Source organism: Eptesicus fuscus, chromosome 13, assembly GCF_027574615.1.
Source record: "Eptesicus fuscus isolate TK198812 chromosome 13, DD_ASM_mEF_20220401, whole genome shotgun sequence".
In the NCBI taxonomy this organism is placed as follows: domain Eukaryota; kingdom Metazoa; phylum Chordata; class Mammalia; order Chiroptera; family Vespertilionidae; genus Eptesicus; species Eptesicus fuscus.
The window spans coordinates 77,998,535-78,015,830 of NC_072485.1; the positions used below are offsets into that span (position 1 = coordinate 77,998,535).

Consider the following 17,296-nt stretch of genomic DNA (forward strand, 5'->3'; position numbering starts at 1 on the left):
GGCATCCCCCTCCATACCCAGGGTACCCCAAACATCCTCTTACAGCCAGTTTGCACACCCTCAAGGATGGGGAGCTCACTCCCCTGGCCCAGCATAGGGAAGACACTTGTTCTGAGCTAGAATGTGCAGGAAACATCCCTCCTTGGTCCACCCAAGAGTCTGGGCTTGTTACAGATGGGCTTTCTCCCCAACTTCTTAAGGCCCTTGGTCATGGGCCGGTGCCTCCCACCACCTCAGCTGCAAAGGAGGATGTAAGAGGCAGGCGTAGAGGCTGCCATGGGGTCCATGAAACCAAAAGAGGCTCATGGCAGGACCAGCCCACGCCCACAGCCCAGAGCCCTGCCATTCTGGCGCGGCCCAGGCTCTGCCACACCAGCCTCCCCAGCCCCTGCTTTGCAGAGCAGACAGGACCCAGACACAGTCCTGGGACTTCCTCCTCTTTATTCCTTTCCTGCTTCACTCAGCAAGCTGCGGGCAGAGGGGGGGGGGAGGGGGGAGGGTGCGGACATAGCCACAGGTGGGCGCTATTGGTCCTCCACGGCGAAGGTGAAGGGGTTCAGCTTATAGCCAGTGCCCGAGTAGAACTTGTTCTGGAACTCCACCCTGGAGTGAGAAGGGAGAGCTGGTGAAGGGAAGGCCTTGCCCTGCCCTGAGCCGCGCAGCAGTCGGGTGAGCCACTCACCAGTGCAGCCTCAGGGCGTGCAGGAAGGCCGAGAGCCCCTCCATCACCAGCAGGATGGCCACGGTCAGCACGGCGAAGGCGGCAAAGACAGGGACCAGCACCACGGCCACCACACCCATCTCTCCTCCCATGCCCAGGCCTATGCGCATCACCATGGCCCACAGGACCTCGGACAGCTCTGTGGGGGGAGGGGGGCAGTGGAGACCAGGAGCCGGGGGGCCCACCCCGCATCCTCGGCAGCCTGGAGCCCACTTTACAGAGGGGACCCTGAGGCCCAGAGAAGTGACCCGCCCAGGCCACCCAGCCAGCAGCTGTGTGTGCAAGCTGGAGCCAGGACTTAACCGTGGCCGGGCCCCCCACCACACTGGTCACTCACGGGCATGGGCCAGGCTCAGGGCCCAGAGGCGCAGGTAGGAGGCCGTGTTGGAGATGCAGCCCAGGCAGAACTCGATGGTGTGGATGGCCTGGTGCATGAACACCTCAGAGAGCACAAACTGAGGGGGTGGGGTGATAGTAAGGGGCGGGCCAGGCCAGCAGTTACCCCCCACTCAGGAAGGCACCACACCCACCTTGGCTTCCTCTTGGTGCCCTGGGTGCCCCGCCTTCTCCTCATCCACAGACGCGTCGGGCGAGTCCAGAAGCCCAGTCTTGACCTCATCCTTGGGATGGCGCGTAGGCAGCGTCAGCAGGCCCACCCAGACAGGCCCACACTGCCCCTGCTGCCTGCACACAGCCACGCAGAGGGGCAAGGTGGGTCTCAGGCTGGCAGCGGCTCCACCTCCCTACAGCACCCCCCTACCTGCAGTTGCGGGGGGCGCCTCAAGTGACGGTGGTGATTCCAGCGAAGGAACAAGGGTGTGCCAAGCAGCAGGACGGGCACTGTGGCCAGGGCCAGGACCACCAATGCAGATTGCACCACCTCCTGCAGGGGAGGGGGCTAAGTCAGGGTGCCCCTGCAAGCCACACGCCCAGGGAGCCTACACTGCGCTCCTCCCCCGGGGCCCCTCACTAAGCAGGGACATCCCTGCGTAGGGAATCCTCGGAGAGAAGGGGACAGGCCTCCAGGACCCACTGTGCCACCTTGCTGTCCCTGGGCCCCCGCATCTCACAGCTCAGGCCAGCACCCCTGTTTCTCAGATGAGCACTCGACCACTCTGAGTGGCCCAGTGACCAGGGCCCGCTGAGGGCTGTGAACCCACTCGCCGCCTCAGCCCACCTGCCCGGGGAAGAGCGGCCGGTTGGTGGGGCTGCGAGAGAAGAGGAACATGTTGATGAAGTGGATGAGGATGCTGGGGGCGGAGGCGGCGCCGGCAGCCGAGACGCGCAGCCACTTGTAGATGACCATGAAGACCAGGTAGCCGAACAGGCCCAGAAGGAAGACCAGCTCCGGCAGGGTCTCCAGCACCAGCCGGTGCCACTGGCCAAAGTGTCTGGGGTGGGACAAGGGCCAAGTCACCGGACCACCCTGGTCCCGCGGTCCCCTCTCCCCCCCCAGAGCCTCGGCCTCACATGTGGTTGAAGACTCCTAGGACCACCCCGAAGGCCATGTGGGTGACGCCCAGGATGACGGACATCTTCATCTTGAAGGAGTTGAGGAAGCTCAGGTGGTTGACAGCCAGGCTCCAGATCTGGGGTGGCAGGAGGGACAGGTGTCATGCAGGGGCCTCCCTGGCCCTCGTCACTCTCACCAGTCTCTTTGTCCCCTTTAGGGCCTCAGCACAATCTGTGACCTGCCCCCCCAAGAGGCAGCAGGGAGCACTGGTTAAGAGCACAGACACGGCCAGACAACCTGGGCCAACCCCAGCTCTTCCGACCTGGGTGACCGTGGGTAATCTCCCGTGCCTCCGCTTCCTCCCCTGTAAGGTGGGAATGATGCTAAGGGGTGCCTCCTGGAGTTGTCACAGAAATGAAGTATAAAAAATCACTGCAGCCCTGGCCAGCTTGGCTCAGTGGATAAAGCGTCAGCCTGCGGACTGAAGGGTCCCAGGTTTGATTCCGGCCAAGGGCACATGCCTGGGTTGCGGGCTCAATCCCCAGTAGGGGGCGTGCAGGAGGCAGCCGATCAATGATTCTCTTTCATCAATGATTCTCTCTCATCAATGATTCTCTCTCATCAAGGATGTTTCTATCACTCTCTCCTTCTCCCTTCTTCTCTGAAATCAATAAAGAAATATATATTTTTTAAAAATCATTGCACATACAGGGCTCAGAACAGCGCCCGGCACAGAGGCAGCTCCACAGTGACCCAGTGGTGCCATCACTCTGACAGTCTCTCCGCTTGGTGGCTGCAGGAAGCGCCCAGCAAGGAGGCCCCTCATCTGTCTGGGGCCCCGAGCATCCTGCGCCAGAACTGGGCTGCCCTCCTGCTTGCCTGCAGCACCCAGGGCCAGGGGCCAGGACTCACGGGGTCGATGCCGAAGGGGTAGGGTCCCAGGAAGACGCCGGTGATGTTGGGGTCCAGAGAGAGCAGTGGGTGGTTGGCCAGGAAACTGTCACTGTGGCAACAGCAGGCAGGGTGGTCAAGGTGGTGGGGACGGGGCAGGCCGGCGGGGACCCAGGGACAGGGGGACGGCGGGCCTCACCTCCAGCCGGACTGGTTGGCCATGGCGGCCACGCTCCAGCCCGAGGGGAAGATGACGGTGGCGCGGCTGAAGCACTCGTTGTAGATGAAGCCGGTGTAGACGGAGAACAGGCCCATGAGCAGGAGCAGGTAGCGGCCACCAAAGAAGGTCTGCCAGATCTGGGGGTGGTGGTGGCTGTGAGACAAGGCCCGGACTGCCCCCCCCCCCACCAGCCTTTTCCCCCCCCCGCCCCAATGCCCTTACTTACCTCATTCTTTGCTGTCTTGATGGCCGGCCGGTCCTCGGCCAGCACCATGGCCAGGGCGAAGAGGAACATGAGCAGCCCGTGGCCCACGTCCCCGAACATGACGGCGAAGAGGAAGGGGAAGGTGATGATGGTGTAGGGCGCTGCGGGAGAGGAGCCGTGCGCTCAGCGGGACCCCGCAGCCCAAGGCGCATCTTGTACAAGGTGCCAGGGAGGCCGGGACCCAGACTCTGGGACAGCACCTGATCCAAACTTCTTCAGAAACACAGCGTGGCCGAACAGGACACGCCTGCAGGCTCGCTGTGGCCCCTGGCCTGCTGCTGGTTTGCAACCCCTGACGATTGCACACCTTCCCAAAGCCGCTCTGTCTGATTCCCATTTTACAGGTGAGACAACTGAGGCTCAGAGAAGCTAGGACACTTACTGAGGTGAGTGAGTCAGACCCCAAACCCAGGCCACTCCTGCTGCAGGGTCTCGGCTCCATGCCCAACCCCTCAACCCCGTGCTGGCTCCTTGGTAAGCTTCACCAGGGGATGCTGGGATAAACACCCCCACACACACCACCGTGCCCGAGAGTGTGATGGGGAATCACAGGGAGTGTGCCCCTCTCGTCTGCAGAGGGCGGGACAGGCCCAATGTGTACGCCACCCTCCCAGGCTTCCACCAAAGCTGTGGGGCGCCGTGGCTCTCACCGGGGTTGACCTCCTGGTAGCGGCCCACACCGTAGGCGTCCACGATGGCCTGGAAGCTGGCCGTGAAGCGAGTGGTACGGATGAGTGTGGGGGGCATGTCCCGGCAGGGGATTCGGTGAACCACGGCGCTCACACCCGCCTCGCTCTGGGGCACCCGGCAGGCAGGCAGACAGACAGACAGATGGACAGATGAGACTGGGCCTTCAGGGACCCTCTGACCCCCCCAGCCAGGCCCTGATGGAGACATGGAGCACTGAGGGTGCTGGCTGGCGAGCGCTGGGGATCCTGGGGCAGCCCCTCCCTTCTCTGTGCAGGAGGCTCACCAGCCCCACCATCCAGGACTGAGGGAGAGCCAGACACCAGGTGGACCAGAATCCTTTGGAAAACCGAAATCCGCTATTGCTCATCTAGGTGGCCCGGGAGAGGGAGCCCCATTGCCACCTGTGAGCACCAACTAGGCACTGCAGCCTGTGGTGTGTTCACGCTACAGCGACCCCTGGAGGCAGGGTCATTACAGCCTCCGGTCTGCGGGAGGTCACAGGGCCAGTGGCCGCGGAGCCTGGATTTGAACCTGGTTTCTGATTTAACGCCCGCCCACTGCAGCCATGGCCCAGCCCAAGGGCTCTGCCCAAGGGCTCTGGGACGTCAGGGGGTTGGGCCAGGGCCATCCAGGTGGACTCCTTGGGGCGGGGGAGCCCTGGCAAAGGCATAGTGCTGGGAATGGGAAGTGTGTGTGAGGCAGACACAGGCGGCGGCCTGGGAGCCGGGGAGGGCGGGAGACCCCACCAGGCTCACCGAGCTGTCGTGCAGTGCCTGCTGCACGGCGGGCAGGTCGCGCGTGGCACACCAGGCCTCGGCGATGAGGCACTTGTACGTGGCGCTGACGCTGCACTGGTTGAGGGCCAGGTACACAGCCTTCATCTTGCGGATCTGCACCTGCCAGGGCGGCAGCAGCCGCTGCACCCGGCCCAGCACCTGGCTCAGGAAGCGCTCTGTCTCCCCCAGGACCTGAGGAGGAGCAGGACAGGCCCACTGGGGTCAGCAAGGGGGCGGGGAGAAAGGAGGGGCAGGGGGCACAAGGTTGGACCAGGCCCCGGGCGCCCACCTCCCGCAGCTCCTGGCTCTGCTGCTGGAGCTGCTGCAGGACTCCTCGGCGGGCCTCCTCCTGCTCCTCGAACGGGAAGACGTGGCAGTGGAAGCTGGCAGGGAGGACGGGTGACGTGAGGGGGGCCCGGGGCGTCTAGGCTGTGCAGAGGCTGGAGGCTGAGTCTAGAGGGAGCTCCAGGGCAGCGCGGGGGACAGCAGGGGTCTCTGCCTGTGGTGTGTTCACTCTACAGTGACCCCTGGACGCAGGGCCATTGCACAAGGGCAGTGGGGCCAGCCCCCCAGAGGGCTCACCAGTCTGTGATCTTGCGGATCTTCTGCCCAATCTGCTCGCCCCAGTAGGAGATGAGGAAGGTCATCCACGTTGCAGGCTCGCCCTGCCAGAGCGGGGCCCAGTTCACCCTGAAGTCCTGGCTCTGCCAAGCACGTGACCCCAGCCCTGTGTCCCCCAGCTGCTCACCGTCACCGGGTCCTCCAGCGGCTGCTCTGTCTCCCTGAAGCTGGCGATGAGGAAGCCACGGCAGGCCCTCCAGAGCAGGCGCTCGAGGGCGGCGGCCTTGTGGGGTTCCACGGCCCCTGCCACGAAGCTGCCGGCCGGGCAGGGCTGAGCGGGGCCGCTCCTACCTCCCCCTGCATCGCCCTGGCCAGGCCACCCTGAGGCCGGGCCCTGCCCGTGCTGGCCAACCAGGCACACTGGCCCTGCCCCCAGGGAGAAGGCAAGGTCCCCTCAGGCAAGGGCAGGACAGGAGGACTCCCCACGAGCAAGAAAAACTCCAGGCCTGAGGGAGGAGGCAGGGTGAGCGAGAGCACTGGACAAGGAGTCCTGGCCTGGCCCCATCACTCAGGGCCTCCGTGGTGGCAGGAAAGAGCATGAAGCTGCCCCTCACTTACTTGACCCTCAGGTCCTGGTGGGGTCCCTTGGGGGGCTGGAACAGGGGCGTCCTTTCCGAGGGACCATCCGTGTAGGTGGCTGCCACCTAGGAGTGGAGAGGCACCGTGAGCCAGGGCCCGAATGGGGCCTGGCACCCTCCCCTTCCCGTGGCCCTGCCTGAGCTGGCGCTGACCGAGGGGCCCTGGCCCAGCACGGCCACGTGGAGCTGCAGCTCGTGCAGCTGGGCCCGCAGGGCCTGCTCGTTGCCCCGCACGTCCCGGAGCTCCTGTGCCAGGCGATCCGTCTCCTCCTGGATGCGCAGCAGGTCGCGGGGTGGGGGCGCCGGCAGCCCACCCTCCGGTGGGGGCAGGGCCAGCCCAGCCCGCCGCACCTCCTCCTGCAGGAAGGCTGGGTGCAGAGGGATGGGCGTCAGGGGAGACCGACCACGGAGGAGCCCCCACCAGCTAACGGCCTCTATTAGCCAAGGGCTGGTTAATGTCTAGGGGATCCCAAATGCAACCCTAAACTCCACTGGCCACCCTCAAACTGATTCATTGAGTCCGAGACCCCCAGGAAAACCCCAGGGCGCACCTCCATGGCCACAGGTCTGCTCCGCTCCCCGAGCTCAGGAGACTACCCTCCTCCAGTCCCTCGGCCACGCCCAGCCAGGGCCTGGCGCCCACCGCGGTCTCCTAGGCAGGCCGGCCCTAGCGTTGCGGGGCCTGGGACATGAGCTTGCCTGGAGGCCGCACAGAACCGGCCGGGTACTTATAAGCTGCCACCAAGCTATCGAACCTTACAGTGTGCTCGATCCTCCACCACAGGCTTCTCCGGGGGGGCGGGGGGTGCCGGAGTGGCTTCAGCGCCAAGGTCCCTCTTGCCCAGGACTAAGAAGGAGCTGCTCCTGGGGCACCTGACCCTAGATCCTGGCCTCTGCCCACCCCGTCCATCTGCCGCAGAGAAAACTCTGCTCACGCTTAGAAACCACGGTGGCCCCATAGGACAAACTCCTGGGCTCTCACGCAGAATTCAAGGACGCTTCCCTGGCCTAGGCCCTCTGCTCCCAAGAATGGGGGACCCGTTCCCAAGATCTGTGGGATGCATTCCCTCCGTTCCAGCTGCCCTCTCCTGGCTCTGCAGGGCCCATCCTGGACCTCCCTTCTGTCTCTCACCGAGGTGACCCCACTCTCCCTTTCATACCAAGCTCCTCCTCCAGGAAGCCCGCCTGGGATGTGGGCCTGGGGCCAACTCACTGAAGGTCTTCTCCAGCTCCTCACAGCGCCGGACATCCACCACAAAGCGTCTCTGGAAGGCGCTCACCGAGGCGTTGAGCTGTGGTTGTGGTGTGGAGGAGTCAGTTTTTTGGGGGGTGGGGGGCAGGGAGGTCCCCACCCCCAGGCCTGGCTCTCCTCAGACTGTAGCTGCCTCCCCCCAGCAGGTGCTATGCACACTGTGAACCTCCAGGTGCCCAGCTGGAGGCAGACCAGGCCCCGCATGCCAAGAGGGCATGGCAGAGCCCAGAAGGTCTGGCTGAACTCGGGCCAGGTCAGGGGGCCTCAGCCGTGAGAAACCGGCCTTCCTGAGAGCAGACGGTCTATGGCCGAGGCCGAGGGGTTCCAGCAGGGCTGCGCCATCAGGAGGGGGTACGGTCCACCAGCGGGGTCCTTCCCACACCCTCCAGCCCACTCACATCTCGGAACTCCACGAGGCCCAGCTCGCCCAGCTGGCTCACACAGGTGTAGGCGGCAGCCGTGGGCAGGAAGAGCTGGACCAGCGACACCTCCTCACTCCGGAACATGGAACCCATGGTCCTGTGGGACGGGCAGGGCGTGGGGACAAGTCAGGGGCAGGCCACAGGTAGGAATTCTTATACCTCAGCTCACATAATCCCAGAAGGTCCTGTTCCCACGCCCATCTGACAGATGGGGAAACTGAGGCCCGGGAAGGCTCGATGGGGTGCTGGGGTCACATAGGAAGTAGCCGGGCCCAGATGTAGTAACCCCACATCCTGACCCACAGCCCAGCTGCAATCTCTTTCCTGGCTTGGCTCTGCCTTATCCCAGACCCCTTCCCTCCACCCCCGACGGCTCCTGGGGACACTGACCTCTGCTCCCACTGTCCCTCGTCTGTGACCTGCCCTCACCCTGGATCCTGCTCATTCTTGGGGACCCATGGCCACTGCTCTTGGGACGCAGGGCCACAGACCTCACTGGTCACTAGTCCTTGTCTTTCTACCCCAGGGACAGGGAGCATCTATGACAACCGACAGCCGGCGGAGTTCGGGCCTGTCTCCACAGGTGGCTGAGCCCTCCCCCTCCCTGCGACGTCGGTGTGTGCTGAGTTCCCAGGGGCTCAGGGAGGGCAGAGGGCAGAGGGGGACACTCATGAATGGGGGACCTTGCCGAGGCCTGGGCTGCCTGGCAGCAACCATTGCGGGTGTGGGCGGGAGCAGCCTTCCAGGTGTTGAAACCATTGAAAGTGAAACTGTGCGAACTTTAAAACGAGCCGGAAGGGTCTGGCGGGGCCTTGCTCAATCGCCCGCAGGGGGAGGTCCATGGTGGCCTCCAATGGGCCTGCGGAAGCCCCCGCCCACAAGCCAGGGCTCCATGGCCACTGCTCTCGGGACCCAGGGCCAGCCACTTCCCCTCTTGTGGGACTCAGTTTGCTTAGCTCTCAGACTGAGGGAGGTGGGACAGACACCAGTTAAGGCCCCACGGAGGGTGAAAGTTTGGCATCAAAGTGCCTGGCCTGCTCAGCCGCACTTCCTCCCTCAGGGCCCGGTTTACTTAAGTCCAAATAGGGAATGCAACCCGCCTGGGCGAGGGAGAGCAGAGAATGCCCTGGAGGCAGCCTCAGGCTACAGAAGCTCCGGGACCTGGACAGGGATGAGTGTGTGGAAGGGGCTGGATTCCATTCCCTGAGGCTCAGGAACCATCAGAGGAGCCCTGCCCAAGCTGTGACTGGCTGTGTGGCCTTGGGGGAGTCTCTTGTCCTCTCTGAGCCTCCACTTCCTCTTTGGGTAAAGAGGCCTTGGCCACCCCCAGCAGAGACAGGACTTGGCTGGGGAGATGACCAAAATCACCGGAGCCCCCATCCCATGTAATCCCTTCACCCACACTATCTCATTTAAACTCAACAGCAATTTTGAAGGAAGAGGGCACTGGAGGAAGCCAGGCCTGGGGACCCATGGGACTCGGCAGCCCTGAGCATCAGCTGTGGCAAATACAGCCTGGTGGCCCTGACTCATGCAGGCCTGGCATTTCCCTGGGGGGGCGGGGGGGGGGGGGGGGGACAAGCTGTGGTGGGCATGGGTATGTAGAAACCTGGCTAGACCCTTCCCTGGCTCACAACCTACCCCTCCTCCTTGGCCCCTGCCAGCGCCAGGGGCCACCCCAGTCCTGTTTAAGGAGCAAATGAAGATGCCTCTGTCCTGTGACCTTCAGAGTCCAGTGCGCTCCGCACTCTGCCCTCCTCTCTTCCTGGTCCCTCGGGAGGCTGGAGGCTGAGGCACCCGATGGTGAGCTGGGCTGGAGGAGGTCAGCCCCCTCCTCCATTCCAAAATGGTTGGCTCTGGAATCAGAATGACCTCACTTGCCTCAAGCTCTGTTTCTTCCTACTTGGGTGGGTCTCAGTTTCCTCATCTGTAAAATGGGTCGCTCCCTCGGAGGAAGACGCAGCAGAGAAAAACTCTTGAGTGCCACCAGGCCTGGCAGAGTTGGGCTCAGTCCTTAGCAGCTGTTAACACCCCATCGTCTTCCTCCTCCTCCTCCTCGTCGCCCCTGTGGCCCCCAGCAAGGCCTCACCCGCTCGAGCACTCACCCCTTCACTCACCCCCGGCTGGGCGCACCAGCGCGCTCTGGCTCTGTTCCTTCTGTGCTCCCGGCTCTGATACCGGCCTAGGCGCCAGCGCAGCTCACTTTCCTGGGCGGGACGGAACCGAGAGGGGCGGGGCCAGTTAATTCCCGCCCCCAATCCCCGCCCCGGGCTCCGGGCCGGGACGCGCTCCGGCTCCGGTTTCTCGCCAGAAGCTGGAAAACAATTCTGGGCGGCGTGGGGCGTGGAGGCCCTGAGACACGAGCGGAGACACGGACCGCCGCCAGCCAGGCTTGTCTACGCGGCCGGGCTGGGGGAGGTGCTGAGCCCAGGCCCAGCTGGGGGGCTAGAGAATGGGATCCCCCCCACCTAGAGGGCTCGCTGGGCCTATGGCTGATGGGACCCCACCACCCTCAGATCCGCCGAGGTTCCAAGACCAGCCTGCTCCCCACCTCTCGACCCCTCCGTCTTAGTGAGGCCTGTTACACCTGGTCCTTACCCCTTCCGGCCTCTGACCACCAGATAAGCGCTCTGTGCCCCAGGGTGGATGGCTGCCCTCTCTGGGCCTCTCCCCTCAAGGACAGCAGGACACGGAGGCCAGGCAAGGCTGTATTCTACTTGGGCGCTGCTCCCAGCGTGTGCTGGCCAACGCTCTGTGCTTAACTGTTGCTCCACGGGCTGTGGGGTGTCCCAGGGACCTGGCTGATTCAACTCCAGGGGGTTCATCGGGTCCCAGCACTGAATTGGGGCTCACAGCTACCCAGCTGCCTGCACTTTGGACAAACCAGGACCATATCCACTGGGGCGCAGGGGCCCTTTAGCTATGGTGATCCTTGAAAGTCACACTGAGGGGTAGGAGTGAGCAAATGGAACCCCAGAAACAGGGCTGGAAACTGAGTCACAGCCAAGGTCAGTGGGGGATATTTGGAACATCACAGGGCTGTTCCCAGAGGGAACCCTCAACACAACCAAAGAGCACCAGTGTGTGTGGAAGGGGTGGTGGGGGGGGGGGGGTGTCTCAGGTCCCTACTGCTGGGTGCAGGGGACACTGGAACCCTATCGTGTTACAAAAGGGCGTTAGAGCTGTAGTCCTGACACAGGAAAACAGGTTAGTAAGGGAAAGAACCGCATCAGGAGCGGGAATGACAGTTCAATAAAAGTGTTCTAATTACCTGTGTGCTAACATAGGCTCCGTGCCTTCTCTAATGCTGGTTGTCTGGGAAGTGATTTGGGGCTTTTGAGCCCCTTTTGCGACTGTTTGCAAGCGCTTTGCCACCAGGACCAGTGGGGTGGACTCCCAGGCACTTCCTGGCTCTGGGATTCCCTTTGGGTCCTACACTTACTTCTCATTTTTGTGCTGTTCCTTGGGCTGTGGGGGCCCGAAAGCCTTGGCCAGTGTTGGGGTCCAGCCTGGCCCAGGGTTCAGCAGTGATCTGGGAAAAGGGGATCCCTAGGCATGAGCTGGGGAAAGGCTGGGTTTCTTTGCTGCAGGCCTTCTCAGAGCCTTGACTGTGTTAACATGCAGTGCTTGTCCCAGTGAAGAGACTTGGAACATTTCCCACACTTAGTGACCCATGGAACCCCCTCCCACTTCTTTCCAAGATCATCTTGGGAAATGAGTGTTTATAACAAGTACTTCTGGAATGATGGAGCTCAGACTGAGTTAGTTTGTTCATTGGATATAGGCTGTGTGATTGAGCAAATCACTGCATCTCTCTGAGCCGGCTTCCCCACTGCTCAGAACACACAGAAGTCCTTTCAGTGCTCAGCACCAACTTCCAGGGGCTCATTTCGACTATTCCACCGGCACTGGGCTTGCTTCCCAGAGGGAACCACACCACTTTGCTGGGATCGCAAAGCAGGCAGCCTGGTCTGGGGAACTTGGCAAGAAAAGGGGATGTGGCTGGAGGTGAGGCAAGGCCAGCTCAAGGTCAGCAGAGCCTGTGTCACCATCTCGTGACTGTCATCCCCAGAGCAGGCTTCACTCTGACCAAAAAAGAATGATCTGGTATTTCTGAGTTTCTGCAATTGATGTACTTCTGCCTGAGACTGTAGGAAGCTCTGTGTCCCAGTGCTTAGTTGTGGGAGCCCTCAGGAGAGGGCAGGCCCAGGACCTAGGCCGTGGACACCCCACATCATGGGAACTGGAGCTGACTGCGGCCTGCCGAGCCCGGGGAAAGTGTCTGGAAAGATGTGTGGCCAACAGGGCTGCTGTGGGCTGGGGCCCAGCCCCAAGGAGGGCCTAAGGGGAAGGCCGGCTGGCTCAGCGGCGTGGACAGCGGATACATGACAGAGGCGGTGGGTCAGAGCTCCTTTATTGGCAGCAGGGCCGCGGGCCAGCGGGACGGCGTCACCGGTAGAGGTAGTCGGCCTGGATGTTGGCGGCGATCTCGGCCTCCCACTTGTCCCCGTTGTTCAGCAGCTTCTCCTTGTTGTACAGCAGCTCCTCGTGCGTCTCCGTGGAGAACTCAAAGTTGGGGCCCTGCGGGTGGGGGTGCAGGCGGCCATGTCAGGCCTCTCCAAGGAGCTTCTGCCCCAGCCTCCCCCACCCCAGGGCCCACTCACCTCGACAATGGCATCCACAGGGCAGGCCTCCTGGCAGAAGCCGCAGTAGATGCACTTGGTCATGTCGATGTCATAGCGAGTGGTCCGGCGGCTGCCATCGGCTCGTGGCTCAGCCTCGATGGTGATGGCCTGGGGAGTGGCTCAGGGTGCTGCCATCTGCCAGTCTCCCCCAGCTCGGAGCACAGGGTCCCCCCTCACTGCTCATTTCCACCCCCAAATCTGCACAGGCCTGGCCCCTTCTGGGCACTCACCCCCTGGGGGCCTACAGAGCGGACCCTCTGTCATCACTTTCAGCCCAATCTGCCCTTCCTGACTTCTCTCCCAGCAGGCCACCCGTCACGTCACCTCGTCACCTCGTCGGCTTCTCCTTAGCATTTCCCCAAGATGGCATTTTTCTTGTTTGTTTGTTAACTGGAGGACACGAATCCCAGGAGGGGAGGGCTGTCACTTGCTGTTTCTGCAGCGTGGAGCCGCTCAGTTCTCCTGGGTGTATGCTGAACAACCCCACTTACATCTAGCTTCCCCACTGATGGACCAGAAAACAGAGGCTCAGAAGGTTGAGGGGCTCCCCTAAGCCACACAGCAAGTGAGGGGCAGAGCCCAGACTTGAAGGCCAGTCCTTAACTCTCAGTTCCTGGGTACAGCCAGGAGGATCTTCAAAGTGGTGTGGCAAAGCCCTCACATGCCCACCACTCACAGTGGGACCTTCGGCTGGTAGCCTCATCTATAAAAAGGGGGCTAGTTGCCGAAACCGGTTTGGCTCAGTGGATAGAGCGTCGGTCTGCGGACTGAAAGGTCCCAGGTTCGATTCCGGTCAAGGGCATGTACATTGGTTGTGGGCACGTCCCCAGTGGGGGATGTGCAAGAGGCAGCTGGTCGATGTTTCCCTCTCATCGACGTTTCTAACTCTTTATCCCTCTCCCTTCCTCTCTGTAAAAAATCAATAAAATATATTAAAAAAATAATAATAAAAAAAAATAAAAAGGGGGATAGCCCTGGCCAGTGTGGCTCAGTTGGTTGGGCGTCATCCGTGCACTAAAAAGTCACTGGTTTGATTCCTGGTCAGGGCACATGCCTGGGTTACAGGCTCGATCCTCAGTAGGCGTGTGTAGGAGGCAGCCTGTTGATGTTTCTCTCTCCCTTCCTCTCTCTAAAAATCAATAAAAACATATTTAAAAACAGGGATAACAATCTCTACTTCCCGGAGTTGCTATAAAGATAAGTCAAGAGCCTGGCACAGTGCCTGGCTTGCGGACGGCACTCGCTCCCTGGGAGCATCACTGCTGTCATGTGTTGGTGGCTGGACTGAAGACGTCAAGGCCACAGCCTGGGGCCCGGAGGGCCTGGGAGCTGCCCAGAAGGCATGCTCGGACTCAGAAAGGAGCCGTCCTGGGTCATGGACACGTGGTCCCAGAGCAGCCCCTGCGAGGGGGTCACTGTGCCTGCTGGCGCTCCTGCTGGGCGTGCCATGGGTCTGTCTGCCACGATTGGTCTTTCTGTTTCTACACAACCAGGCCCTGACTTCGGGCGGTCCACGAGGGACCCTCCAACTGAACCAAACTCGGGGGTTCAGGGGAGCAGTGACCAGGGACAGTAACAGCCTTGACTGCGGTTTGCGTGTCCTAGGGTCTGGCCCTGTGACAGGCACAGGCAGGGCTCCTGAAACTGCTGCTGTGCCTGGGGGAAATGGAGACCCTCGGTGCCACCCTGTGGCTCACAGGCCTGGTGTCACATCCCTGACCAGACCTCCAAGGGCAGCACCTGGTGTCATGCGGTCTGCTCAGGGTTGGAAGCTTCCCCTGCTGACTCAGTGACTCACCGACTCTGAGCCGGCCCCAGCGACAAGGCCTCCTGGTTCCCATTCACAGTGGGACGTGGCTCAGAGAGGGAAAGGGTGTTTCCTGGAGACACACCTGGCAGCGGCCAGAGTTCTCAGCTTCCCTCTCAGTAACAGGCTTCCACCTCCCTCTCCCCAAAACAGGGGCCAGGTGGCGGTCAGGTGGGGTCAGGGGCTCACCTGGGCCGGGCAGACAGCCTCACAAAGCTTGCAGGCGATGCAGCGCTCCTCCCCGGACGGGTAACGGCGCAGCGCGTGCTCCCCACGGAAGCGTGGGCTCAGCGGGCCCTTCTCAAATGGGTAGTTTATGGTGGCTGGCTCCCGGAAAAGGTAGCTCAGGGTCATGCCCAGTCCTGTGGGCATCATAGGCATGGTAGGTGCGGCCCTCATCCCTGACCACTGGGTCCCACTCCAGCCCGTCCGGCCCTCCCCCAAGGGCCCACCTCGGATGAGTTCAGTCCACAGAAGGGTTTGAGCTGCCCGGTCAGTCACTGACTTCATGTCCATCGAGGGCTCTCGAAAGTTCACGTACTCTGCAGGGGAAACAGGCAGAAAGGCCTGTGGCAGTGGTTCTCACAGCCTCGCCTCCCCTGCCACGAAGGCAGCTCAGGGAGATGAGCCCCACCCCTCTGGCAGGTACAACAGCCCCAGGCGCTTGTTCGTTCACCAAACCTTCCCAAACCGGGCCTCTGGCCCGGTGCCTGTGGAGCCATCTGAGCCCAGGAGCTGAGGGCTGTGGGAAGGGGCTTAGGTGTTGGGGTCCTGATGAAGAGGCACGGGCACCCAGGGCGCACACCTGGCAGTTCTCTCCACGCCCCCCACAGGGGAGCTCTGAGATCACACTGTAGCTGAGGGAAGGCCCCCACCCCCTGCAAGGAGAGACTCTGTTCCCATGGATCATATACAATCTTGATCCTCCTCCTCATTTTACAGAGTGGAAACTGAGGCTCCGAGAGGGGAAGACACTGGCAAAGCCAGGCCTCCTCCCCTGCCTCTGGCAGGACCATGGTCAGGAAGGCCCGAGGCTCCAGACGCCAGGGACTCACTGTAGGTGGCTGCCACTGCGCTGCTGTGGAGGCTCCGGGCACTGGGATGTCCTGCAAGGAAAGGGGCTTTGCTGTGCAGCTGCGACCTCAGGCCAGGACACTGGCCCCCCGGCACCCAGGGAAGGTTCTCTTGGTCCTACCTGCACGAACAGCCTGGGCCAGGGCCCGAAGCACCGTGGGTGTAGTCAGGCAGTGCATCTGCGGGTATGAAAAGGGAGGGAGGTATGATGGGTCCCAGACCTGGCCCCCCAGAAACTCAGGCTCTACAGGAGACCTACCCTTGACCTCAGGGCCACTGTGTCATCTCGTCTCCTACTTAACCCCATTCCTGTCAGAGGCACAGATGGCCTTCCTGTCCCCAGGTATAGCACCTCTCAGCCCGCCAACATGACAGCTCAGCGTGAGACAGAGCCCACGTTCTATCTTCTCACCTTCTAAGAAACCTTTCAAATCCATCTCTCCTCCCTCCCGGACCAGTGCTCCTGCCTCCCAACTCTCCCCTCCTGTCCATCCTCCCAACGCAGACCCGGACAACACTGCCAGTGGCCACCTGCAGCGACTGCGAGGTCACTGCACCAACGGCCCACTGTGCTAGGGGCCACTCACAGTTATCGTGTCCTTACGAGGATCCCACGGGAGAGGCACAGATGAGCAGCTGCAGCTCGGCTGTGTTAAGTGACTTGCCCAAGTCACGCTCCAGGAGGTTGGGACCAGGACCCGAATCCAGCAGACCCCTCCCTTTCCATCCCCAGCCCGCCCCTGCTGGAAACCGAGGCTTAAATAACCCTCAAGATCGAATTCCTTTCCCCAGCACCAACGCCCTTCTGGAACTGTCTCTCAGACTGTCAAGTGACCCTGGGCAGGTGGGGTCACCTGGCCTGTTTCCTCCTATGAGAAATGGGGGGATCGTAAGAACGAAGGGAGATCCTACAAGCCAAGGGTTTAGCCCAGAGCAGGGCACTTAGCGGGAGCTCAAGACTGCCCCCTCCCGTGACCTGTGACTTCTAACGGGTCCATTTCTTTCGACCACTGACTTCAGTTTAAGGCACCCAACCCATCTTCTTCGACCTTCCCTATGACCTCTGACCCCAAGGACGCAAGCGGCGCATGCGCCCTGAGGAGGCCAACTTCCAGGTCCCTCTGCTGCACGTTCAAGGGCACAAGGACGGGGGTCTAAGCGGGCCGAGATGAGGCCCAGGGGCAGAGCCAGCAAGACCGACAGAGGCACCACACTCGCTCCCGACGCCGCGCTGCCCAAGCCCGGCCTTAGCAGCGGAGCCCCAGACACCCACCTTGAAGCGTTGCCACTCCTTCCCCTACCGAGCGGCCAGCTCGCCGAGAAGGCGGAGCCTACACCCTTGGATGCTCCCATTGGACCGGCTGGTTTCACCGTCTCCGCGCTGACTCCTCATGGTGTGGTCTGATTGGCCAGCGGCGCAACCGAAGAGGCGGGACGTAGAAATTTCTTTCCTCTGATTGGCTATGGAAGAGCAGGCGCTTGAAGTTATGTTTAGCGCCGCCATGTTGTATCGGAGAGGCCAATAAGCGAGGATTCTGAGACGCTGGGGGCGGGACATCCGGGGCGTGGTTTAGGGAGCGGTTCCGGGCCGGCCTCCGCGGGGTGTGTGATAAAGTTGGTGAGAATCGCCTGTGGTGCCGGTCCGTGCGGGACTCCACCCAAGGCGGCTTTATTTTCCCCTTACAAAGCCCTGGGACGGTTATTACCGCGTTACCAATGGGGGAACTGAGGCACGGACTTGTTCATTTTGCCCACACCCTAGGCTTGCGAAGTGCAGCTCTCTGAACCGAGTCCTCTACGTGGCTCGGGAGCCCGACCCTCACCAGCCACCAAACCTGTTT

The 17,296-nt window shown here is 62.0% G+C and overlaps 2 protein-coding genes across 3 annotated transcripts; both read right to left on the reverse strand.

Annotated features, from left to right (window-relative positions):
- Positions 1 to 489: 489 nt before the first annotated feature.
- TCIRG1 (T cell immune regulator 1, ATPase H+ transporting V0 subunit a3) lies at positions 490 to 10,096 on the reverse strand. Its single transcript, XM_054725271.1, has 20 exons — positions 9,995 to 10,096; positions 7,866 to 7,986; positions 7,429 to 7,507; positions 6,369 to 6,583; positions 6,196 to 6,281; positions 5,765 to 5,891; positions 5,599 to 5,681; positions 5,306 to 5,399; positions 4,996 to 5,208; positions 4,201 to 4,345; positions 3,512 to 3,651; positions 3,265 to 3,422; positions 3,087 to 3,177; positions 2,192 to 2,310; positions 1,899 to 2,112; positions 1,482 to 1,604; positions 1,252 to 1,341; positions 1,059 to 1,176; positions 683 to 860; positions 490 to 603 (listed from the first exon to the last, which is right to left on the reverse strand). The coding sequence occupies exons 2-20, from the start codon at positions 7,980 to 7,982 to the stop codon at positions 525 to 527; spliced, it is 2,469 nt and encodes an 822-aa protein (XP_054581246.1). The 5' UTR covers positions 7,983 to 7,986; positions 9,995 to 10,096; the 3' UTR covers positions 490 to 524.
- A 2,190-nt stretch (positions 10,097 to 12,286) lies between these two features.
- NDUFS8 (NADH:ubiquinone oxidoreductase core subunit S8) lies at positions 12,287 to 16,816 on the reverse strand. 2 transcript variants are annotated; one of them, XM_008146854.3, is made up of 7 exons: positions 16,729 to 16,816; positions 15,577 to 15,634; positions 15,437 to 15,487; positions 14,834 to 14,923; positions 14,571 to 14,743; positions 12,554 to 12,682; positions 12,287 to 12,470 (listed from the first exon to the last, which is right to left on the reverse strand). In XM_008146854.3, the coding sequence occupies exons 2-7, from the start codon at positions 15,632 to 15,634 to the stop codon at positions 12,339 to 12,341; spliced, it is 633 nt and encodes a 210-aa protein (XP_008145076.1). In that variant the 5' UTR covers positions 16,729 to 16,816; the 3' UTR covers positions 12,287 to 12,338. The 2 variants fall into 2 exon arrangements, with proteins under 2 accessions (XP_008145076.1, XP_054580756.1); XM_054724781.1 differs by lacking the exon at positions 16,729 to 16,816 and adding an exon at positions 16,043 to 16,721.
- Positions 16,817 to 17,296: the final 480 nt, after the last annotated feature.